The sequence below is a fragment of the Mandrillus leucophaeus genome, unplaced genomic scaffold, assembly GCF_000951045.1.
Source record: "Mandrillus leucophaeus isolate KB7577 unplaced genomic scaffold, Mleu.le_1.0 Scaffold811, whole genome shotgun sequence".
Taxonomy (NCBI): Eukaryota; Metazoa; Chordata; class Mammalia; order Primates; family Cercopithecidae; genus Mandrillus; species Mandrillus leucophaeus.
Genome location: NW_012108820.1, coordinates 776,565 through 802,571, shown reverse-complemented (window position 1 = coordinate 802,571; position 26,007 = coordinate 776,565). Strand labels below are relative to the sequence as shown.

The 26,007-nt window shown below is 40.6% G+C and overlaps 1 protein-coding gene and 1 long non-coding RNA gene across 2 annotated transcripts in view; one reads left to right on the top strand and one right to left on the bottom strand.

Annotated features, from left to right (window-relative positions):
- Positions 1-23,070, bottom strand: part of TEX26 (testis expressed 26) — a 41,077-nt gene extending 18,007 nt beyond the window's left edge. The window contains exons 1-4 of the mRNA XM_011967838.1: positions 22,945-23,070; positions 16,005-16,089; positions 4,412-4,577; positions 522-678 (exon numbers count right to left, since the gene is read on the bottom strand). Coding sequence (XP_011823228.1) covers positions 522-678; positions 4,412-4,577; positions 16,005-16,089; positions 22,945-23,008 — 472 coding nt within the window. The 5' untranslated portion in view covers positions 23,009-23,070. The remainder of the gene's footprint in view (positions 1-521; positions 679-4,411; positions 4,578-16,004; positions 16,090-22,944) is intronic.
- LOC105530334 lies at positions 23,070-25,043 on the top strand. Its single transcript, XR_001004634.1, has 3 exons — positions 23,070-23,457; positions 23,781-24,472; positions 24,845-25,043. It is a non-coding gene; the product is annotated as an uncharacterized LOC105530334 (long non-coding RNA).
- The last annotated feature ends 964 nt before the right edge of the window (positions 25,044-26,007 follow it).

Genomic DNA, 26,007 nt, shown 5'->3' with positions numbered 1-26,007 from the left:
GTCGACATCTGAATTGTGTCACTATCTTAATAAAAACCTCTTAATTGCTTCTGGGATGAACTCCAAACTCTTTAGTGTGCCCTGTAAGGCCCTTCCAGACTGGGCGCTCTCTGCGCACGCTGATCTCCTCCCTCAACCCTCCCTTTGCCCTTGATGCTCTGCTCTTGCTGAAGTTCTTTTAGTTCCTGAAATGTTCCTCCAGGGCCTTCAATCCTGCAACAACACTCTCCCCTCCCTCTTTGCTTGGCTCATTCCTCTTCATCCTTCGGGCCAGGCAGGGAAGCCTTTCCTGATCCCCCATCCCACACTAGGCTGGATGTCCTCCTGTATGCCCATAGCAACCCTCATTTCCCACAAGGTGCACCTTTTGATACTTGATGGTTTTTATTTGCAAAATTGCCTGTTTCCATGCCTAGACTTTGAGTTCCTTGAGGGAGAAGAACACACGCATGCTGCCGAACACCGCAACTCCAGTGCCTACTACATGACCCGGCAAAAAAAAGGAAAACAAACGTGTTTACCTTTCGATCTGTCCACAAAGTCTCTCTTAGTAAGGGAAATAAACTGATTTGATAGTGCCTTGTTAACTTCTTTCATTGAAGCAGGGATTTTCCAAGGGAGGCTGTTCTTTAGTGTCCTCGTTTGTTGACCGTGAGGTAGTGTCCACGGGAAAACGCCCTATCAAAGCAAACACAGTTTTCAAGAAAATCTATATGGGCTCACCTAATAGGATCAATAATCTGAGTGTCTGTGTGCACATATTCTTCAGAATCCTTTACAACCAGCTGCCACTGCAGGTGCGTGGATGCAGGGAGCTGGTCAACAGGAGCCACTGGTTGACCTAGCTGAAACGCAGGCTCTGTACATTTCTTTGACTTTTCACATTGAAAATGAGAAAATGAGATTGAAAACTTCAAAGAGTTGTGCTTCCAACCAGAAGTCTCCTACAGATAAGACCAGGGGAAGAAATAACCCATGTGAATTCTAGTTCCGGCCATTCCCAAGGAGCACAGGCAGTGACTGCTTTCCCCTTGGGAGCCCCTGAGGAAAACCCTGCCTCACATGCAGAGGCCTCAGCAACTTCCTGGAGGACAGGGAAGGGCCGGCACTCTCTTCTCACCTCCAAAGAGATTTTAGGATGATAAAACTTGAAACCTCCACCTCCTCTTGCCATTGTCCCTCTTTCCCATGATCTTGCTTCCTATTTCCCTGAGAAAACTGAAGCCACCAGAAAAGAACCTCCACAGGCCACCAACCGTGTCCCAGCCACTGCAACTGCACTCACACATGCTGTGACGGGAGGGGAGCTGCAGGTGCCCTCAGCAAGGCCCAGCCCTGCCTGCAGCACCAGATCCCTCTCTACTGAGTCTACTCCAGCAAATCGCTCCAACAATCCTCACTTCTCTCTTGCAACTTGAATCTCTTCCTTTCTGCTGGGTCATTGCCGTCAGTATCCAAGCGTGCGTTTATTTCTCCTATCTTAAAAAGAAAGCCCTCTCTTCACTCTACTTCCCCTTCTAGTTACTAAGCTATTCCTAGTTTCCCTTTGCACCAAAATTCTTCAAAATAGTTAGGTATACTCACTGTCCCAAATTTGCCTCTTAAATCTCTTTTAATTTTCAAGTTCTCTCTTGATCCCCTTCTTTCCCTCACAATTTATCAACTGGAAAAACCAATATATAAAATTATAATTTATCTATTGAAGAAGTCATTTGATGTGCAGGGGTCCCCACAGTCTGGATTTTGTTGATTGCGTATGCATTTGTTGTTTAACAAGTTCCTCTGTCCCCTATATTTCCTGCAAATTGGCAGGCGGATCCAGAGACTCAAATTCACCAAACTAGAAGTCAAGTGTGTCTAATCCGCAGCCCCATCCAGGACGGCTTTGAATGTGGCCCAACACTAATTCATAAACTTTCTTAAAACATTATGAGATATTTTTGTGATTTCGTTTTTTAAAGCTCATCAGCTATCATTAGTGTTAGTGTATTTTATGTGTGGCCCAAAGCAATTCTTCTTCCAATGTGGCCCAGGGAAACCAAAAGATTAGACATCCCTAAATAAATGGTGTTTCACAAGGCTGTAGGAGGCAGATAATATATGATTGTTTTTCTTGTGTAATGTTAGCTGTTGTTAACATTCAATGCCTAGATTAAGAGGAGCTGCCGTCTGGCATTTGAACACTCATTGACTGAGAACACACAGGACGGTCTGCCACACTAGCTCTCATTGGCTGAGAACAAGATAGTCTGCCACACTAGCTCTCATTGGTTGAGAGCCTTCAATAGTACTTAGAGGAAGGGAAAAGTATATGGTCGTGTGTTTGTGGGTGTATAAATACTGTATAGTATTGTATACATACAGTATAATATTGTAACCAACTCTTTTACATTAATTGTAAAATATAAAGGATGACTAAGCATAGTGTCTCATGGCTGCAATCCCAGGGCTTTGGAAGGCCAAGGCGGAAAGATTGGTTGAACCGAGGAGTTTGAGAACTGCCTGGGAAACAGAGTGAGATTCCATCTCTGCAAAAAGTAAAAAATTAGCTGGGCATGGTGGCACGCACCTGCACTTCAAGCTACTCTGGAGGCTGAGGTGGGAGGATCACTTGAGTTCAAGAGTTCAAGTCTGCAGTGAACTCTGATTGTGCCACTGTACTTCACCCTGGGCCACAAAGCAAGATTTTGTCTCTAATAGATATGATTATATGTAATAATACATTATGTTAGAGACATATTTATATATTATATATAAATTATATATTAAATATATGATTTATTTATTATATATTATATAATAAATATATATAATAATACATATAAATTTATATATTAAATACATAATTTATATATATATATAGTTTTTAGAGACAGGAGTTTTATGTATATATCTCCAGGAGATATATACATATATATGTGTGTGTATATATACACATATCTCTGTGTGTATATATATGTATAAATCTATACATTTTTTTCAGGATTGAATAGGTTACAATGAATGGATAACACAAGGAACCAAATTGAATCGGCTATATGTGTACATTCTAATGACTTCCAAGTCCATATGTCTAGCTCATCTCTCCCCCATGAGCTCCAGATCTGTCTATTAAACTGCCAGTTGGACATATCTTCAACCAACATGTCTTCAACTAAAACTACATGTTCCCCCAATGCCCTTCTCCACCCAACCTAGTCCTCTACCATGTTCCAGCTGAGTAAACAGCATCTGCATATGCTTAACTGTCCAAGTCAGAAGTTGAACATTATACTTTCCTCTTCCTTATCCTTTGCATCCTTTTAGTCATCAAATCCTGTTCATTCTATGCCTTATCATCTATTGAATGCATCAAGGTGGCTCCATCCTAGGTGGTCCCATCCCACATGGCAGTCAAGTAAATGATACCCTTTACTACAACCAAGCATTGCCTTTTGTGATGGGAGAAGGGAACAGAAAGCCAAGAAAACATACAGGGAGAATCAATTATTTCCATCCAGGGGAGAAGGGCTTTCTTTAATCCGAGTCTCAAAGAAATATAGGGATTCCCTTAGTGCACAGGATAAGGGCATTCTAGGTAGAGGAAACCGAATGATCTTAAAAATGGAGGTTTGAAAGTGCACGAAACATAAGGCTAAGCACAAATACTTGTACATGGCTGTTCACAGCAGCACAATTCACAATAGCCAAAAAGTGGAAACAATCCAAAGACGCATTAATGAATGCATGGACAGACAAATTGTGGTTTATCCATGGAAGAGAATATTATTCAACTGTGACAAAGAATTGGAAGTACTGATATTTGCTACACGGATGCTACATGGGTAGTCTTCATAATAGTGCTTTTCCTGTCATCTTTCTAGTCAGATAATTTCTTAGCTGATGAACTTTGAAAACATTATGCTAAGTGAAAAGAAGCCAGACACGAAAGGTCACCCATTCCACATAAAATGGGTGGAATTCCACACCTATTCCACCTAAAATATCCACAAAAGGTAATCCACAGAGGTAGAAAGCAGACAGTGGGGAGTGGAGTCGGGGGTAATTGCTTAATGGGTATGAGGTCTCCTTCTAGGATGATGAAAATGGTTTGGAACAAAAAAAGAAGTGACGGCTGTCCAACAACATGTATGTACTAAATGCCACTGAATTGTTTACTTTAAAACGTTAATTCTATATTATGTAAATTTCACTTCAATTTTTAAAAAGTCCTTTTTTAAAAAAAAACTCCAGGGGATAGAACACAAGTGGTTAGAAATAAATGTGAGACGGTAGACAGGAAATAGTCTGAAAAGAACCATGTATCCTATAACTGTAGAAGCTGAAAGATCTTTGTGACATATTTAAACTCTCATTCTTATGGGTTGTTGATACAGTATTAAATTCAACACATATGTAGATATTATCTTACTTCATTGAGATGAGATTTGTGGCTCTTGATTCCTCTCGAAGGCTCAGTTTTGATCAAATCTTCTTTGGAGTATGATTTCCAAGTGTACTCATCATTGTATTGTGTCTGATTGAGAATAGGATCACTAAGTGAATATGTGTATCCTAATCTTCTGATACCGTTTTGGCTACAAAAAAAAAAAAAAACCCAGCAGAAATTAGAGTTAGAGGTTAAATACCAAATCTCACAAAAGTGCACATGTCAAATCATTTTACTCATTACATTTTTTAAAAAGATAGATTGACATAAGAGTTGATGCCAGAACTAATTTAATTTCAGGTTTTCCTTGAAGGAAAACAACGCTGTATTTTAGGATGGCTTTTAACAAAAGTACAGAGGCCTAAAATAAAATTTAAAAACATAACAATATGAAATTTATTTCATTAATTTTTAAAAAGCTGAACACTCTCCAGTACAAATGGCACTTCAGTGTAACCAAATAGCTGGTGAAGAAAAGCTGCTCTCTATAGAAATCTTCCATCTGATAAAGGGAAGACATATAAGAATTGAAATATCACTAGTTTCAAGCCCCTAATGAAATAATGAATCTAGGCAATGACCAGCAGTGTCCACTCGCAGCTCCAAAAGAGGACCACCAGACACTATGAGCTTCTGAGTGAATACATGCATTGCCACTTATTAAATATCTTTGCCAAAATGCAGAACTTGAATCAGATGAAGTCTTTACAATGTTGGATTACAGGAAATACATGAAAAGAGAAATCATTTAAATGGCATCATGGAGATTTAAAAAAAAAAAAAAAAAAGTCCCAGAACAATGATTCTGTTTGTTCAACAGTGAATTTGTTAGAAAAAAAAAAAAAAAGGTTCTCTCTCTCTCTCTCTCTTTTTTTTTTTTAAGATTAAATGAAATAAGAGACATAATAACCAAATGAAATGTATGGACCTTTCCTGGATTCAATTTCAAACCACTGCCTTTATAAAAAAAAAAGTTATGAGACAATTGGAGAGATTTGATTGCTGATTGGCCATTTGATATTAAGGAATTGGTTTTCTTAAAGGTGAGATAATAGTATTGTTACAATTTTTAAAACATTTTTTATCTTTTAGAGATACATACAAAATCTTTAGAATTGAAATGATACAACGCCTGGGATTTGCTTCCGCATACTCCAGTGGGAAGGATGAGTGGAGGGTGCAGATAACAGTAGCTAACGAGCGATGATTGCTGTTGCTGGCTCGTAGTGGGGGATTCCTTGTATGTTCCTTTGTGTATGTTCAAAATATTTCATTTTGACTTATCTTTAAAAGAGGGCTAGATAGATTCAGATTATCTCTGTAAGAAACAAATATTTGGGATGTTGGAAACAAACATCCAGATGATCATTTATTGTCATTCAGATATAAACTGGAGAGTTTCCAAAGGGAGAGGATACAGCACAAACAACTGTTTTTTGTTGTTGTTGTTGTTGTTGTTGTTGTTGTTTTCGGTTTTTTTGTTTTTTGTTTTTTGTTTTTTTTTTGAGACAGAGTCTTGCTCTGTTGCCTAGGCTGCAGCGCACTGGTACCATCATAGCTCACTGCAGCCTCAAACTGCTGGGCTCTATCTATCTTCCCACCTCAGCCTCCCAAGTAGCTAGGACTTACAGGCATGTGCCACCATGCCCAGCTGATTTATTTTTTATTTTTGTTTTTTGAGATGACGTCTCATTATGTTGCCCAGGCTGGTCTTGAACTTCTAGCCTCAAGCGATCCACCCGCCTCAAGTAGCTGGAACTACAGGTGCATGCTACAGGCTGGGATTACAGCCGTGAGCCACCACACTTAGCCACAAAAAGCTTCAAAAGAATCAATTTTCAGATCTCAATTTCTCAATATACTCTTTCCTAGAACATATCCGCCTGAGAACAAACCCGCAAATGTATGTGGGTTCTTTCTTCCTACACCCCTTGCCTGATTCTCTCCTCCCCATTTCACCACAGGCTCTTTCTATGGTGCATTGCCTCGAGGAATAAGCCTCCAACCGTGAGGGGGGCCTCCGGTGAAGGGAAACATGGTCGGAGTGATTTCAGAGACACCTCCTTGTAATCCAATCTCCATTTGGAACCACTTGCCTGGGCTTGTGGTTCTCAATGTCATGTGTATTTCTAGAGAGTGAAGGGCTGTGCTATACCCAGGGTACTAGTTCTTTGTGGGTGGCTCTGAATTTAGGTATGTCATAGAGCATGGCTGAGAGGAATGTCTGGTTTTCTATCTCCTAACAATTACAAAACGTTCACATCCTTTTAGGGAGAGGCCTCTGAGAGAAGAGCAGAGGATGCAGAATGCTTAAAATGACTCCTTTCCTCCCACATTTAAAGATAGGCATTTATCAGCTTATCTCTAGGACATGCCATTAGCTGGAAAGAAAAGCAGCTTTGAGGTGGTGAAGCAGCACAGGTTGGTCACACTGATTACTTTAAATATAACCAGAATCTTGCCTTTTTTTTTTTTTTTTTTTTTAAGACAGAGTCTCACTCTGTCACCCAGGCTGGAGCAACCTCCACTTCCCGGGTTCAAGCAATTCTCCTGTCTCAGTCTCCCGAGTAGCTGGGACAACAGGCACATGCCACCACTCTGGGCTAATTTTTGTATTTGTAGTAGAGACGGGGTTTCACCATATTGGTCAGGCTGGTCTCGAACTCCTGACCTCAGGTGACCCACCTGCCTTGGCCTCCCAAAGTGTTGGGATTACAGGAATGAGCCACCATGCCCAGCCCAGAATCCTTTACGAGACAGCAAATTTTTAAAGATACACTAGATAAAACTGACAAATAGGAATCTTGTATTTTTTTTTCAGGTTTTATATTAATCATTCAATAAAGTATTTAAATTTTATTCTGAATCCAATCATGTTACAAAATACTCCAATACAGCCAAGTTTCATTTTATTTTATGTTGTAAAATATTTAACAATAAATGAAAGTATAGGCTGACCTGCCAGACCAATTTTAATTTTCACTATATGTAACTTTCTTTCATTGAGTACTGGTAAATATTTGATTTGATGTCTGATGAAATTAATAAAATTGTTTCTGTTTTTACACATGATAAGTATTTAATCATTCCCAAAAGGAAAGCAGCAGAATTCCATATACATGAGAATATATTTAGGAAACATCATGCTTTTTATTATACTCTTCACACACAACTTATACATTTATCTACACATTTTATTGCATAATTTTTGGATACGATGCAATGAAATGTATAGCTAACTGTATAAGTTACCTGGATATAATTAATCATATCAGACTCATATCTTTTAACACTTCTCTTGTGTACTTTTAATTGTCTTCTCTACAATATGCATTCCATAATTTATTTTTCAGTGGTTTTTATAATATTCTCAAAACATATATTAACATTTACTTGAATTGAAAGTGTAACTAGATTTTATTTGGACAGGAAATAAACCTGATTTTACTTATGGATTTGAACAACAAGGACTGATTTTACCAACTAGGTAAAGATGGTATAAACTGTATAAGCTAAATGTTCAGCTCCAAGATTTTGATAAAAATATATTCAAAGTATGATAAAAGCCTTTTATGAAAAAAAGTTTGTATGATAAAAATTTATTAAAATTTGTGTTTCCATTTTCCAAATCCTTTTTGAATATAGAAAATTAAACAAGTTGCCGCCAAGTGAAATAGTAACAGGTGCAATTTAATAGTCATGTGTTAAGACGTGTCTTTTCAGCATATTCTCAGAAACTGAGATAGGGAATAACTCAGTGACTGGATGATAAATCATCTTATTAATTGCTTTCAGCAAAATTGAAGGAGTACTCAAACCAGGCTGTCGGCTGATCAGTCATTAAAACTCACATTGTGATTTCTGGGACATAATTCAGAAAGAGTTCAGAGTACTGAGTGACACTGCTATACTAAAACTGCTTTCATTTGCACCTACTTATTTAAATATATATATATGAACAAGGTTTCTTAACATTAGAAGCAGAAAAAAGTGATGCTGAGTGCAGTTGCATTCTAAAAATAACAACACTCAAAACTAGATATATGAACTAATTGAAAACTAAACAGCCACATTTATCTCATTAAGATGCAGTTGCAAAAAAATTTACTTTTTGTATTTCATAATTATGAGCATTTATAATGTATTTATTGCTTTGAGCAATTGTGTACTAAAATAATTGTGTTAACTCTATACTTAGGGTCATATAACATGTTTAAAAATTAATTTCAATTAATATACTAAAATAGTTGCAAAGAAGTATAATAGAGTTATCAATAAATTGCTTTCAAACATAAAATATATTACAGCAGGGAAAAATTCTATGGAGGAAGTGGAGTGGGAATGAGAGTTCAAGAAGAGAAAGAAATGAAATAAATGATCAAAGAAGAGCTTATTTGTGTGTTTATTTAAAAGATCATGGCAGGTATTAATTTGCTAAAGCATTCAGAGTATTCATTGGTTTTATTGAAAAGTTTTATTTTAAAATGTCAATATGTAGGATGGGGAGGAAGTTTAATCTTTTGCAGTTATTTAAACTTATGTTGACATTTGACAAAGCCATCATACAAAGACTCTCTATAACCAGGGAACTTATACGGAGTCTTCACGCCTGAAAGCACCAAGAGCCAAATTAGGCTACAACAAACTGTAAACTTTAAGGTCACATCCTTAAGGGGGGAAAAAGAAATTTTAAAAAATCAAATAAAAAATAAATTCAAGAATAATTAGAATAAATAGTCTACCCAAATGAGAAGGAACCAGAAAAATAATTCTGGCAATATGACAAAACAAGGTTCTATAACATCCCTGAAAGATCACACTAGCTTTCCAGCAACAGATCTAAACTAAAATGAAATCTTTGAAGTACCAGATTAAGAATTCAAAAGGCTGATTATTAAGCTACTCAAGGAGATACCAGAAGAAGGTGAAAACCAACATAAAGAAACTAAGAAACAACTCAGGATATGAATAAAAAATTTTCTAAAGAAATAGATTTTTAAAAATCAGAACTTCTGGAAATGAAAGACACATTTAGAGAATGACAAAATGCAGTGGAAAGTTTTAACAGACTAGAACAAGTAGAAGAAAGAATTTAAGAGCTAGAAAACAAGGCTTTTGAATTAACCCAGACAAAAATAAAGAAAAAAGAATAGAAAGAAATAAGCAAGGTCTTCAAGAAATATGGGATTATGTAGAATGGCCAAATCTAAGAGTAACTGGTGTTCTGAGGGAGAAGAGTAAGTAAAAAGTTTGGAAAAATTATATGAGAGAATAAATTAGGAAAACTTTCCTGGGCTTGCTAGAGATTTAGATATCCAAATACAAGGAGCTCAAAGAACTCCTTAGAGATTCATCACAAAAAGGACTTCACCAACACCCATAGTCATCAGGCTATCCAAAGTCAATGTGAAGGAAATAATTCTGAGAGAAGTGAGACAAAAGCATCAGGTAACCTATTAAAAAATAAAACAAAACAAAAAAACCTATCAGACTAACAGCAAATTTTTCAGCAGAAACCTTACAAACCAGAAAGGATTGGGGTCCTATTTTTAGCCTCCTTAAAGAGAGTAACTGTCAACCTAGAATTTTTTATCCAGAAAAACTAAGTTTTATAAACAAAGAAGAAATAAAGTCATTTTCAGACAAACAAATGCTGAGGGAATTTGTCACTACCAGGCCAGCCCTACGAGAAATGCTAAAAGGAGTTCTAAATCCTGAAACAAAAGGTCAATATATACCAGAATAGAACTTTTTGAAAAGGCCTATAAAATAACACAATGAAGAAAACAAAGCATCTAGGAAGCAATTAACATGATGACTAGAACAGTCCCTCACATCTCACTATGAACATTGAACATAAATGGCCTACATTCTCCACTTAATAGATTGGCAGAATGAATTTAAAAATATCCACAAACCACAAAATATCTGCTGTCTTCAAGAGACTGACCTAAAACATAAGGATTCATATGAACCCAAGGAAAAAGGGTGGAAAAAGATATTCCATGCAAGTGGAAACCAAAAGCGAGCTGGAGTAGCTATTCTTATATCAGATAAAACAGACTTTAAAGCAACAACAGTAAGAAAAGACAAAGAAGGTCGTTAAATAATGATAAAAGGATTAATCCAACAAGAAGATATTACAATCCTAAATTTGTACACATCTAACATTGGAGCTCCCAGATTCATAAAATATTTGCTGCTAGATCCAAGAAATGAGATAGACAGCAACACAATAGGAGTGGGGGACTCCAACACTCCATTGACAGCACTAGACAGATCACTGAGACAGAAAGTCAACAAAGAAACAATGGACTTAAACTACACTCTAGAGCAAATGGACCTAACAAATATTTACAAAAAATTCTACCCAAGAATTGCAGAATACACGTTTTTTCTCATCAGCACATGGGACAGTCTCCAATATAGACCATACAATAGGCCACAGAACAAGTCTCAATAAATTTTAAACAAAGTCATATCAGGTATCTTCTCAGATCACAGTGGAATGAAACTAAAAATCAACTCCAAAAGGAACTCTCAAAACTATACAAATACATGGAAATTAAACAATCTGCTCCTGCATGATTTTTGGATTAACAATGAAATCAAGATGGAAATTTTTAAAACCCTTTTAAATAAATGATAATAGTGACACAAGTTATCAAAACTTCTGGGATACAGTAAAAGCAGTGCTAAGAGGAAAGTTTATAGCACTAAATGCCTACAGCAAAAAGTCTGAAAGATCACAAATTGACAACCTAATTTCATACTTCAAGGAACTAGAGAAACAAAAACAAACTAAACCCAAAGCTAGTACAAGAAAATAAGATCAGAGCAGAAAATGAAATTAAACAAACAACAACAAAAAAAGATCAATGAAACAAAAAGCTTTGAAAAGGTAAAACTGATAGACCATAAACTAGATTAACCAGGAAAAGAAGAGAGAATATTCAAATAAACTCAATTTGAAATGGAACTAGAGACATTTCAACTGACACCACAGAATTATGAAAGATAATTCAAGACTACTATGAGCACCTCAATGCACTCAAACTAGAAAATCCAGAGGAAATGAATAAATTCTTGGAAACATACAAGCCTCCTAGATTAAATCAGGAAGAAATAGAAACCCTGAGCAGACCAATAACACACAGTGAGATTGAATCAGTAATAAAAAAAGCTGTTGACTTCAAAAAAAGCCAGAGCCAGATGGATTCACAGCTGAATTCTACCAGACGTTCAAAGAAGAATTGGTGCCAATCCTACTGAAACTATTCCAAAAGATTGAGAAAGAGGGAATCCTCTCCGACTCATTTTATGAAGTCAGTCTCACTCTGATACCCAAAACCAGGAATACTGGTCTGTAGAAAACTACAGACCAATATCCCTGATGAACATTGATGCAAAAATTCTCAACAAAATACTGACTGAATTCAAGAGCACATCAAAAAGATAATATGCAATAATCAATTGGGTTTCATCCCAGGGACACAGGCATGCTTTAATATATGCAAGTCAATAAATATGATATATCATATAAATGGAATCAAAAAACAAAAATCACATGAGCATTTCAATAGACGCAGAAAAAGCATTCAATAAAATCCAGCATCCCTTTATGATAAAAACCTTCAACAAACTAGGCATCTAAGGAATATACCTGAAAATAATGAGAGCCATCTGTGACAAAACCACAATTTTCATTACACCAAATGGGGAAAAGTCGAAAGCATTTCCTCTGAGGCCCAGAACAAGAAAAGGATACCCACTTTCACCACTTCTATTCAACATAGTACTGGAAGCCCTAGCCAGACCAATCAAGCAAGAGAAAGAAATAAAGCGTATCTACGTTTGAAAAGAGAAAGTCAAAATATTGCTGTCTGCTGATGATATGATCGTATACCTAGAGTTTGGATAAAAGAATTCAGTAAAGTCTCAAGTTACAAAATCAACGTACACAAATCAGTAGCACTGCTATATACAACAATGACCGAGCTGAGAATCAAATCAATAACTCGATCCCTTGTACAACAGCTGCCAAAAATAAAATACCAGGAATATACTTAACCAGGGAGGAGGTGAAATATCTCTACAAGGAGAACTACAAAACACTGCTGAAAGAAATCACAGGTGACACAAACAAATGGAAACATACCCCATGGATGTGTTTCACGGATCGGAAGATCCGTATTATGAAAATGACTGTACTGCCCAAAGCAATCTGCGGAGTCAATGCAATTCTTATTAAAATACCAACATCATTTTCACAGAATTAGGAGAAACAATCCTGAAATTCATATGGAACCAAAAGAGAGCATAAATAGCCAAAACAATCCTGAGTAGAAAGAATAAATCTGAAGGCATCACATTACCAGACTTCAAATTATACTACAAGGCTATAGTTACCAAAAGAGCATGGTACTGGTTAAAAAAAAAAAAAAAGGTAGGCACATTGACCAATGGAACAGAATAGAGAACTTAGAAATAAAGCCAAATACTTACAACCTAGTGATCTTTGACAAAGCATACAAAAACATAAATTTGGGAAAGGACACCATATTTAATAAATGGTGCTGGGAAAATTGGCTAGCATCTCTCACCTTGTACAAAAATCAACTCAAGATGGACAAAAGACTTAAACATAAGAGACGGGAAACCATAAAAATTCCAGGAGATAACCTACGAAAAACTCTTCTGGACACTGGCCTAGGCAAATAATTCATGACTAAGACCCCAAAAGCAAATGCAAAATAAATAAATAAATAAATAAATAAATAAATAAATAGAACCTAATTTAACTGAAATGCTTCTGTACAGCAAAAAGAATAATTAGATTAATCAGACAACCCACAGAATGGGAGAAAAATATTTGCAAACTGCGCAGCTAACAAAGGACTAACATCCCAAATCTACAAGGAACTCAAAGAAATCACCAAGAAAACAAATCCTATCAAAATGTTGGTAAATGACATGAGCAGACATGTCTCAAAAGAAGGTATACAAATGGCCAAAAACATATGAAAAAAAATGCTCAACATCACTGGTCATCAGGGAAATACAAATGAAAACTGCAATGAGATACCAACCTACTCCTGCAAAAAGTATTGTTGAATTTAATTATTAAAAAGAAAATAAAAACAATAGATGTTGGCAACGATGTGGTGAAAAGGAAACACTTAAACACTGATGGTGTATATGCTTCTATGGAAAACAGTATGAAGATTTCTTGAAGAACTAACAGTAGATCTATCGTTTGGTCCAGCAATCCCACTACTAGGTATCTACCCAAAGGAAAAGAAGTCATTTTATTAAAGAGACAACTGTACGTGTATGTTTATCACAGCACAATTCACAATTTTAAAGATATAAAACCAACCTAAGTGTCCATTGATTAGTGAGTGGATCAAAAAAAATTTGGTATATATATACAACATGGAATATTACACAGCCATAAAAAAAGAATGAACTAATGTCTTCTGCAGCAACTTGGATGGAGCTGGAGGCCATTATTCTAAGTGAAGTAACTCTGGAATGAAAAACCAAATATCATACATTCTCACTGAGAAGTGGGAGCTAAGCTACAGGTACCCAAAGGCCTATAGAGTGATATAATGGACTATGGAGACTCAGAAGCAGGGAGGGAGAGGGAAGCGAGTGAGGAATAAAAAATTACATATTGGGTGCAATGTACACTACTTGGGTGATGGGTACCCTAAAATCTCAGACTTCACCATTATGCAATGCATCCATGTAACCAAAAACCACTTGTACCACAAAAGCTATTGAAATAAAAAAAGTTAAAATTTTTACACTGAAAATTTTTGTGAGAACTTTATAAATATATAAATTCAAACATCACTGACCTAGACTCCCTAAGTTATCTATTTGTTTTTGGTTTTCATCCCCTAAACGTTTCTTCTTCAGGCAACTCTTACAGTCATATACCTGGCACTTTCATTACAATCAGATGATAAAATTTCCCAGTTAGAATGGGACTCAGTGGGATAGCTAGTAACTCAGAAATCTGGAATCTTGTAGCCTTGTACTTTTTGGAAATTTATCATATACTATGGTGGGAAAAACGAATGAAAATGACTAACTTCTTTGTGTTAGTCACTATCCTAGTGCTTTGTGTCCTCAGAACAGCCACTTTAGGCAGGTATCATTATCCCCATTTCACCAATGACAAAACTGAGCCCCAGATGGCTTGTTAACTTGTGCAAGGTCGCAGAGATAATACGGGTAAGAGCAGAGGATAGACGGCATTTCTGCCTAACTCCATAGCCATGGTCTTACCAATACTCCATTCCACTCCTCAATATCTTGAACTTTTAAGGCAAAAAGATTTTTCTTTTTTTGAGACAGAGTCTCGCTCTGTCGCACGGGCTGGAGTGCAGTAGTGTGATCTCGGCTCACTGTAACCTCCGCCTCCCGGGTTCAAGCAATTCTTGGGCCTCTGCCTCCTGAGTAGCTGGGATTACAAGTGCCCACCACCACACCCGGCTAATTTTTGTATTTTAGGTAGAGACGGGGTTTCACCACGTTGGCCGTGCTTAAGGTGAAAAGATTCTTATTGGACACAGTTCACAGAATGAAGATGATAATTGAAGGCTCTCTATGCTGATTTCACACCTACCAGTGACACAGTAAAAGATGATGGGGCGGCTGGGCGCAAGGGCTCACACCTGTAACCCCAGCACTTTGGGAGGCCGAGGGGGGCGGATCACAAGGTCAGGAGATCGAGACCATCCTGGCTAACATGAAATCCTGTCTCTACTAAAAATACAAAAAACTAGCCAGGCGAGGTGGCGGGCGCCTGTAGTCCCAGCTACTTGGGAGGCTGAGGCAGGAGAATGGTGTAAACCTGGGAGGCAGAGCTTGCAGTGAGCTGAGATTGCGCCACTGCACTCCAGCCCGGGTGACAGAGCGAGACTCCGTCTCAAAAAAAAAAAAAAAAAAAAAAAAGAAAGATAATGGGGCTCCCCTAATCCTGCTCTCACTCACCTATTGATGAGCTTAGAAGCTCAGAAAGGCAGCTGATGTTTAGAAACTCCCACTACCCTCAGCTCAGGTTGAATTGGAGAAGTTGAAGCCAATATTGTAATATCTGGAGGAGTGGAGGTAAGAATAGGGGGACAGTGGCCTTCTTCCAGCTTCCAAGACTAGTCTTGGTGATGCTGTGATAACAAGTATTTGTTCATCCATTCACCTATTCACTCAATTGTCATTGCCTGCCTACTATATATAAGGGAATGGATTCAAGTCACATGAATGTTTAGGTAGCACAACCTTATTAACCTGTATATTAGGTCTGTTGTAAACCACGATACACAGCAACTTTATGAACAATTAGTAGCCATTTTCTTGGTTTCCCTATAGGAGGTCTGGATACTGTTTGAGGGGAGGGGCTATCACTGATACTTGGAGGAGAGCTGTGCACACAGTAGCCCCTACCCAAGAGCATTTTTATGAGGCTTCTCTAATTACTGTCTATGTGTTTGGATTCTGAGTCATAAAAGACAAGCCAACATATTAAAACATGTATATCAATCTAACTCAAATAGTGATCTACCGAATGAAGGCAGGCACTGCTCCTGTCTTAGGCGTGAATGCAGTCCTCATAGTGGTAGCATAGGAATCCCAGTTGGGGCCACCTGCTAAAAGTACAACAAAGCAGTTTTAAATATGGCAAACCTGAATATTTTGATGAAATGTTGTTTTAACAATTAAGATAATTTTGCAAGATAAAAAAAAACATTTTGGATAATTTATCTTTAGAGTCTAAGGAATAAAGGCCAAAATACAGCCTCTAATAGGAATGAGGGAAAGCTTGACTTATTTGTGTTTCACCCCAAAATAAAAGATAGTTCTACTGTTTCTCCTGAGCATTCATGCATGCTATTTGAAAGAATTAAAGACAGACATAAAAATATAAAGAGGAAAGCAGTTCATCTGAAATTCTATCATCTTAAAAGACCCACTATTATGCTTTGGTCACCAACTTTACATGCATCATCTTAGATGTACCTATACTTGCATCATACTAGATATACACATGGAATGATTTTACACACAGGGGATCATATCACATACATCAAGTTTTATAATGGAAACCTCTTTACTTCTTTCTTTCCCTGCCATTGCCACTCTCCTTCCTATCCCTCCTCCCAGGCAGCCCATGTTAACAATTGTACCGGTTTCTTTGCATACATATGGAGGTATCACATGCTGATTTATACATAGACATATTGGGTTTCAGTTATCAACCTTTTGTTTCACAAAAGTGGGTTCATATGCCACAAAGTATCTTTTTCTTATATCTGTCACTAACAGTGTCTGATAGAAAACCCCTCCAAGTTATCTGGCGTGGTTCTAATGCATGTCTTGTAATGGTTGTGCAAAATCTTATGGTGTATATGCTATTTAAAGCTATGAGAGTGGGGAGATCAATGAGGGAGGGAGTAGACTTGGAGCAGAAGTTCCGAGGCTGAGACCTGGAACACTCCAATGTCAAGAATTTGGAGAGAGAAGGTGGAACCAGTGAAGGGGCTGAAAAGCACTGTTAGCAAGGTGATGAAGAAATCAGGAGCCAGTGGCATCCTGAAAGTCAAAGAAAGTGTCCCAGAGAAGGGAGTCAAATACTGCTGATGGTTCCAGGAGAATGCTGGCTGAGAACTTACCACTGGTAGTGCTATTGTTTGAATGTGTTCCCCAAATTTTGTATATTGGGAACTTAATCCCTAAATGTATATGTTGATAGCATTTGGAGGTGGGGCCTTTGAGAGGTAATTAAGATTAGATAAGGTAATCAGAGAGGGGTCCCCAGGGTGGGACTGGTGGCTTTATACAAAGAGGATGAGAGACCTGGGCTAGCACATTCTTGCCCTGTCATCATGCAATGCCCTCCACCATGTTACGATGCAGCTAATAGGCCCTCACCCAATGCCAGTGCCATGCTCTTGACTTTCCATCCTCTAGAACCATTAGCTAAATAGTATTCTTTTCCTTATAAATTACCCAGTATGTAGTATTCTGTCATAGCAACAGAAAGTGAACTAAGGTAGATACCAGCAACAACACTATTTATTTGCCCCAACCTCCATTGTCAACAAAGTACCACCAAATTTCTCAGGAATATACATTTTAAATTTAAAATTCAGTCATTCTCTCACTCTTCATATCTAGGTAGTTACCTGCTGCTTTTTAGATGTCATGAGAACCTGGGTTGAACGTCTCTACTTTTTGAATAACACGGTGTTCTCTAGGATCTATCACTTCATCCCTAGAATACTGTAGCCAGTATGCTTAGCATAGGGAGCTCTGGCCAAATATTTATGGTTCCTGCTATCTGTGAACCTCTTAATGTTCATATCCTCATCTATCCCAATCAAGTCTTGTTTATAACCTAACTCTCATTCCCAATCAGGATCTGATCATCTGCAGCTATTACCTGTCCTCTTAACCCTGGCTGAAGTTCTACTTCCACTTAAAAGCCCCTTAGAGAACCCAAGTCTTAGTCCCTTGTATTCCGCACTCTGTACCTGTGCTTCTATGCACTCCTAGTGTCTGCCCTCTAATCCTGCTCTACAAGAAATGACGTCATTCTCCAATACTCCTGCTTTAGTGGGCATCACTTTATGCTTGAAAGCATTTTATCCCAATAGCAGAATTCAATGTTCTTTGTTAAAAGAATTACAAGTGTGAACAAGTAAAAGGGAAGAAATTGTGTGGCATGCCACTCGTAAAAGAAGCCTTCTCTAACCTGATTTGAACTTCTGCATTGGACTTCTCGAAGGATTGGGAAGGATATTCTGCACAAAAGCCACACATAACTTCTCCCTCTTTTTTCTAAGGCAAACAACTCTAACAGTCCAGATCACATTTCTACTAGGCTCAGATATGCCTCAAAAAGCCTGGCAGAACAGCACTCCAGGCAGCACCTCCCAAGCAATCATGTGGGCAAGCACGACGTACCTCTCTGTGCTCCCATCTAGGGTCCTATCCCTTCTGAAGATAGTTTGGCAACTGGGGTCACCAATTGCCAGGTGCCTGTATCAGGAGCCTGACGGACAAGAGCAGCATGCCTCACTGCTTCCAGGAACCGAGACCACGCAAGCCTCCCTCTTCCTGTGTTACATTTGTACAGATCAGGCACTCCCTCCACTCCCTAATCCTTACCTGCTTGGATGCACACTTTATCTTTGGTACATCTTCCTTTAATTTCATGTTAATGATTTCCCTTACTACAACCCTTTTTGTCAGGGCTGTATTTCCATGCTTTTTACCTCCATTGGCAAAGCTTCTGAAAGTATAGTATGCTATTGGAATTGATCTTCTTCATTAACAGAAATGTTCATTGAGAAATCTGTAATCACAATATTCTGAAAATCTGTTTCTAGTATGTTCTCTGCATGTCACTACTTTCTTCTCAGTGTCTCAATGTCTTTTTCTGTAGCTCATATCCATCCTTCCTGTGATTATGTCTTCCTCATTCTTTCTTCTCTCATTTTCTGTTCCTCCTGCAAACAAGTCCCCAAGCCCTCCCATGGACCAAGCCCTGTGGGGCACTGGGACATAGAGTCTTGACCTGGCCTTGGAGAAATCACAAGCCAAGAGATGAGCTATGTATCCTATGAGCACAAGTTTAATGGGGTGCTGATGGCCTATGTGTCACAGGGAACATGAAGAGAGTGCAATTCTTTTTGCTTGGATGAGAAGATGGTGCAGCAAGGGCAGGCCCAGGGGTCATCATAGCATAGCTGGCACCTGAGCTGTGACTTAATTTAGTAGATGTTTGAAAGAGAAACACAGGACATGAAGTAAAGCAATTTACAGAGGAAGTAGCAGGAGATATGAGAGTCTGAGATGAGACAGAACAAATAGCCCCATGTGAATGGAGCAAAGGGAAAGATGGCTAATGACAGGTCGGCAAAGCATCCTAAAGCCTCATTCTGCTAACCTTGACCACCCACTGGATGTGTTCACCATTAGGAAAATATAAAGCTATAAAAATATTATAAAATAGTAACTAATATGTATATTCTATCATACTTTAAAAAATATTTTCACATACGTTGTTTTATTCCCTCATTTTGTTTTAGGGATTCAAGCTATTGATAAATACAAGTTGTTTGTAATGTGCCACATGGTGACACTACAAAAAAGATATGTCCATGTCCTAATCCCCAAAACCTGTGACTCTGATCTTATTGGGAAAAGGGGTTTTTGTGCTCGCAATTAAAGATCTCGAGATTAGGAAATCATCCTGGATTATCCTCGTGTACCCTAAATGCAATTAAAAGTGTGCTTATAAGACAGAGGCAGAGACCTGGAGTAATGAGGCCACAAGCTAGTGTTACAGAATCTCTGGCGTGTTGATTTTTCTGGCTGGAAACCTCTGTGCCTGCAGTGCCTTTGCCAGCCTTTGCCAGAGTTTTTGTCCCGCATTGAGGTACACAGACAAGTGAAGAGTGAAGAAGAGTTTTAGTGTTAGAACAGCTCGGAGGAAGGAGTAGCTTCTCTCTGTAGGCAGGTCATCCAGTCAGGTGTTCAGCTGTCAGCAGAGAGGAGGCCCTGCAGAGCATAGTCCTCTCCATAGGCAAGTCATTTGGAGGTCTCTGCAGGTCTCTGAAGCTCTCAGCAGAGAGGGTAGCTCCTCTCTGTCAGCAGTGGAAAGGGTACTTCTTCCTTTCTGCAGCTAGTTGCCCCATCATCTCCAGCTATCAGCAGAGAGCATACTCCTCTGCAGACGATGGTTCCCTTGTCTCTCCCTGCCCTCTTCATTCTCTGGCCATCCTCTTCCCTGCTCTCTGGCTGAGCCCAGGGTTTTTATGGACTTCAGAGGGAAGAATGTGCATGCTGATTGGTCCATGGGTGGCCATGGGCAGGCCGGAGGAGGCAGCATGAGTCCCACTCAGGTTCCTGACTGGCAACCTGATCCCCAGTCTTCAGGCCCTCCCTGGTCAGAAGGTGGGGCCTTATTGGGCAACCCAGCCCCTTCCACCCAGGACTCTGTCTGCCTCCAGCTGCCATTCATAGCCCTGGGGCTTGGCCCCAACCCCACTCTGAGGTCAGAGCCAGTGGAGAGAGGCCAGGGAGTGCCAGCAGATACCCCTGAGCCTGCAGGGATGAGGGTGGGGTGTGGCCTGGCAGTGGGAGGAGATACCCGTGAGCCCGCAGGGATGGGTGGGTGAGGGTGTCCTTCCTGGGGGGTTCAAGGGTGCAGGCTGCAGAGATGCCCAGGTCCTGTGCCTGGGAGGGCAGCCACAGCTGCACCAGGGAGCTCCCGCCTGACCAACTTGGAAGAGGCAAAGCTCCCGCTTGTCCCTGGCTCCTGTCTGCTTCATGGAGTGGAAGGCCCAGGTCTGCAGCCGTGGGTTCCCCAGTGAGGCTCAGAGGCACAGGGAGGCTCAGAGGCACAGGGAGGCCCAGACCCACAGCCACAGTTTGGGTGGCTATAGCCTTGCCCAGGACGATGGGGCTCCTGCCTGCTCCATAGAGCAGGAGGCCCGGGTCTGCAGCTGTGGTTTGGGCAGCTCTAGCGGCACAGGGAGCTCCCATCCCGACTCAGAAGGGGCAACTCCCACGGGTTCCATGGAGCGTTGCAGCCCCAGCTGTGCTTCCCTACTGCAGCCAGCATGATGGCAGCAGCCACTGCCACCACTAGCAGTGCCCATGGCCACCTGAAGCTGGAAGAGGTAAGGACCACTTCTCCCCCAGGGCCTGTAGAGGGAGTGCAGATTTTTCCAGACCTTGATTTCAGGCTCTCGACCTTCAGAGCTGTGAGCAAATGCATTTTTGTTGTTTGAATCCACCAGTCTGTGGGAACATACAGCAGCCACAGGAAGCTAATACAGCACCTGAGAGGCCCATCTGTAGTAATTATTCAATAGCAGTTAGTCATCAGTCACCATCAACCTCATCCTATTTTGGACCAAAGCTGGGCAGTGGTGACACATCAAGCCCACCTTTTGGAGGGTGACTCACCCAGCAGTGGGGGATGAAGTGGCACAGACTACCCATTAGAGGCCTGAGCCTGGAGGTAAAGGGGCAGATTCACCCAGGGGAAAACAAGCTTTGGAGGCAGAATCAAAGAGACCTGGTGATCAAACTGCAGTCTCAAGGAGGCTGCCTTCCCTTCTAAGCTGAGGAGCTAGGACCCTCTTAACTGAACTCTCAAAGTCTGGAAGGTTTGAGGAGGACAAGGAGTGTGGTTTTGCACATGTCAAGTTGGAGGCCCTGCTGCGACACCCACATGGAGCTGTCTGGTAGACAGTTAGATATTCTGGTCTGAAAAATTAGGAGGAAAGTCCAAGTCAGGGATAAAGGTTAGAGAGTGGTTGGCATCTTTATGCAGCACCTGAAACCCTGTGGCAGGATATGGTCACAAAGAGAAGGTAAGCCTAGAAGGATCAATCTTGGAAGACTCTAACAGTTCCCAGACAAGAAGGCGATGCAATGGGGAGACAGCGGGAGAACAGGGTGGTTAGAAAGGGAAGAGAAGCATCCAAAGGGGTGCCGTCGGGATGCTAGGAGGGGATCCTCCCTCCTTTGTCTCTCCTGTCTGCCTTGTCATCATATAGAAACTGAGTGTATTAGATATTTTCTGCACTAATGAAGTATTTTCATTTTCCACTCTTAATTCACAATGGAATGAATTGGAATGAAAATATGAACTTCACTCATTCTTGTGGGAGCACCATTCTAGGAAATTTGTACTTGAACAATCCCTCAGTGCTCCGCAGCCACTGTAGAATTACAATTACCCAGCTATACAGCAGCAGTGGGCAATTATTGCCACAAGAGACCATGATGGAGCTGACTACACGGTAATCATGCCACTAGCATCACAGCCAGAGTGGCTCTCCCTCCACCGACCCAAAAGCCTGAACTGGTGAACCTGCTGCATCTGCGGGTAGAATTAGGATGAAAAGCACTAACTCTGTGAGATACAAAATCTCTGTGGAAGAAAAATCAGTTGGGGTTAGAGGCGGCAGCTGAAGGCCATGGCTCCCAGCCTGTGTGACAGCCCAGGGAGGGCCCCGCCTCTGCAGACACTGCTGGGACTGCAGCCAGCAGCCACCCCCTCCCCCACTTTCCTCGGGTTTTCCTAGACCCTGTATGGGGATCGGGACTCATGCAGGACTTGTTCTCTTCTGATCTTCCCGGACTTCTCTTTCTTCTTTGCCTTTGACCCTGTTTTCCTTGGAAAATCACCAGCTCTTCCTTTTTTCCTGTCCCCTCTTAGCTAGGCGTTTCCTTGAGTGTTTAAAACTTAACCCTGCGCCTTTTCGGGAGCGGGGACTTGGCAAAGGGTACGCGAAGGACTGAAAAGGGGCAACGTCATGAATACCCTGTAATTCTCCCTGACTCCCCTTCTTTTCCTCAGTTGAGCGTACTCCTAAGAGCGATGCCACACCCTTAAAGACCTAAGGCCCCTTTTTCTCAACAGGACCCTTTCCCCGGGAAAGCCCCCTCCCCACCCCGCAGACTGGCAGAGTCTGCTGTCTTACTTGGCCGGAGGTTGTGGTGGCAGAGAGAGGGATCCTCCGGAGCCCTGGGCCCGGGCTGTTCCATTCTGCCCGAGGAGGCGGCCACGGGACCCTGGCTCCGGCTGAACTCAGCGCTGCGGGAGCCCCGGGCCGCTTTGTGACTCGTCGCTATGGAGACAAGGGTCGGGTTCCAGGGCGTTCTGCCCTGCCAACGGGTGCTGGCCACGAAGGAGGCTTAACCTGGCCAGCGCGGGAATGGGGTGCAGAGAGCAAAGAAATGTGGCTTTGATCCTATGGACGCCTTACTTTTTACATTATTTGTATAGTTCTTGCAGTGAGCTTTCCCGACCACGGTCTCCTATGTTTCCTAAGAAAAGCAAAAAGGGAAGAGATTGAAGAGAAAGTAGTAGTGTCCGATTTTCAACTGCAAACTTTCATCCATTAGCTTTCAGCTTAAGCAAATGTGGGCAAAGTGGTCACGGATCTTTGCAGTAAGAACGAACCAAGCAAGAAGACTGAATCCCAAGTTGTCTGGTGTAAATAGAAGCAGTTTCTGTGATAGTTCCATGCAGTCAGAAGGGTCATCCTGGCTTAGGAGAGGGGCAGAAGGGGAGACGCAGGCATGGAAACAGGAGTGGGCAAGGAGGATGTGACACTCTCCTCCTCACCAGGCCACGTTCCTGGTGTTTGTGAGTGTCAAATTAATTGTTCTTCTACTCTCATAGAGGAAGCTATGTCTTTCATCCTCTTGTGAGAGTTTTCACTGATGAAGGGGGTCTTTTATCTTCATATCCTGGGAACTACTGAAACTGTTTCAAAGAGTCAAAGACACCAATAACAGAGATTCTTGTTTTCAGGGGCAGATTAGAAAAGAAACAATTTGCTGAAACTCCCTCTGCTTACAACAAAACTGACTGAAGTCAGCTGGAATCAATAAGGCCAAATGGAGTTTGCACACAGCAAGCTTGCTGATGTCACAGCCTGAATTTCTACCACATGTTTCATACCAGCTCCCTCCGAATTTGCACATGGGACCTATGAGGAAGCTTGAAGACAGACCATGCACGCCTGAAGACCTCCCAGATGTCCCCTTTGCTTCCACCAATTACCTGCTAACGCCAGGATCCACCCCTAAACCTTTTGTAATAAAATTACTGCTTTAAAGCCAGTACAAGCAGACAGATTTGAACTGGACTCCTGTTTCCTCAGCAGTTGACTTGCAATAGGAAGCTTTTCTTTTCTCAAAAACTTGGTGTCATACTGTTGGTTTCTAGTGCAGTGAGCCCCCTTTGCTGGATAACACTACCTGGTAATTTGACATACTAGGTGGTTAGTAACTACTGACTGCCTCCAGGTGACAACACAGTTATTACCCACCTGGGTGAAAAGAGAAGACAGGAAATACATATTGGAGTCAGCTGGCAACCTGTTTACAAAGCAATTTGCAACAGTTCCTTATTCTTAAGGGGTTATTCTAATGTAGACCTCAGAGAAACAGTGCAGTGTAACAAAGGAGGAATTTATCAAAAGACACAGAAAAAGCATCAAGGTAAGGATCCCAAATATATATGCAAGGAATGTCTTTTAAAATGAAGAGCTAAACTAGAATTTTCTGAAGGTAGAGTTCTATCCATATAATGGAATGAATACAACACATTATAAACTCTCATATTTTGAAGCAATGGAGGGTGGAACACATTAGAAGGCATAGATGTTATTAAAAGGAATGAGTCTAAATTAGGATTTAGTAGTGGCATCTAAATTTAAAAAGTAGCACCCAATAACAGATTACTGTCTGGAAATGGTAGAGCTAATTAGCATAGCATAATTTAAGAGAAATATATTTTTAAAATAGAGCAGCAAGTATATAGAATTTTGAAAGTGAATTCTTATTAATATCTTACGATTTGTCTCATTTTAGGCAAGCTGTGAAATGGTGGGGTAGGAACCAAATAGAGAGCCAAAAGATCTGTCACTGCAGCCCCTTAGGGTAAGCAGACCCTTCCCCTGAGCCCTGGTCTCCTTATCTGTCAATGAGAATACCAGCACCCACCTCACTCTGCCGTAAACATGATGAGATCCAACAATAATTTATAAATTGTAAAATCACACAAATCTAAGGTATTGCCCTTGTTGCTATTCTGATCTTCATTCCTTTTACAGTCTTTCATTTCTGCTTCAAAGTGTATTTTTGCATGGATCCATTTTATGGCGAGCGGTATAGCGCTATTCCTGCCTTTGAATTCTGGTTGCCTGAGGCAACTCCTCTAACTGATTAAGTAGAATATTTCCCCTGCTTTCTTCTGTCCCTCAACAAATACTGACCGTGCATTGAATATGAGCTGTATGATGGCATTGGGGCAATGCCCTGATTATTATAGTGAACGAACTTCCTAGAAGAGGAGGTGCCTGAGTTGGGTCCTCAATGGTGCTTGGAGTCAGCCAGGTGAACAGGGGGAGGTGACGCAAACTAGCTCAAGGGCCAGAGGCATGGAACAGTATGTGTAGTCCCGAGACCTTTAGTAGTTTAATACTGCCATGTTGTAAAGTGTGTCAGGGGAAACTGAGAGCCGGCTGGGGTGGAATGCCCTGCAGGCCACCCTGAGAAGCTTGGACTTCACCTGAGCATGCTTGGGTTAAACAGTGTAGTGAAGGGTCAGGTTGGAAGTTTAAGTAAATCCTGGCCTCTCATTCCAGAAGGAGGAGAGGCAAAATTCCACATCGTTCTGCCAGAGTAAGTGAATCATTCAGAAATTAAAGCATCTACGTTACTAATTTAGGTTACTGGTATGTGTTTAGCAGAGTTTCAAATCGATCCAAAACAATTGAGAATAGTTGTATTGAATGGGTGAAATGTTAATTGGTTATTTTCAGTTGAAATGATTACAGCTGGGCGTGGTGGCTCAGGCTGGTAGTCCCAATACTTTGGGAGTCCAAGGCAAGAGGATCCTTTGAGCCTAGAAGTTCGAGACTAGCGCGGACAACATAGGGAGACCCTGTTTCTACAAAAAATGAAAAAATTAGCCAGGCATGGTGATGCACATGTGTCGTCCCAGCTACTTGGGAGGCTGAGGTGGGAGGATA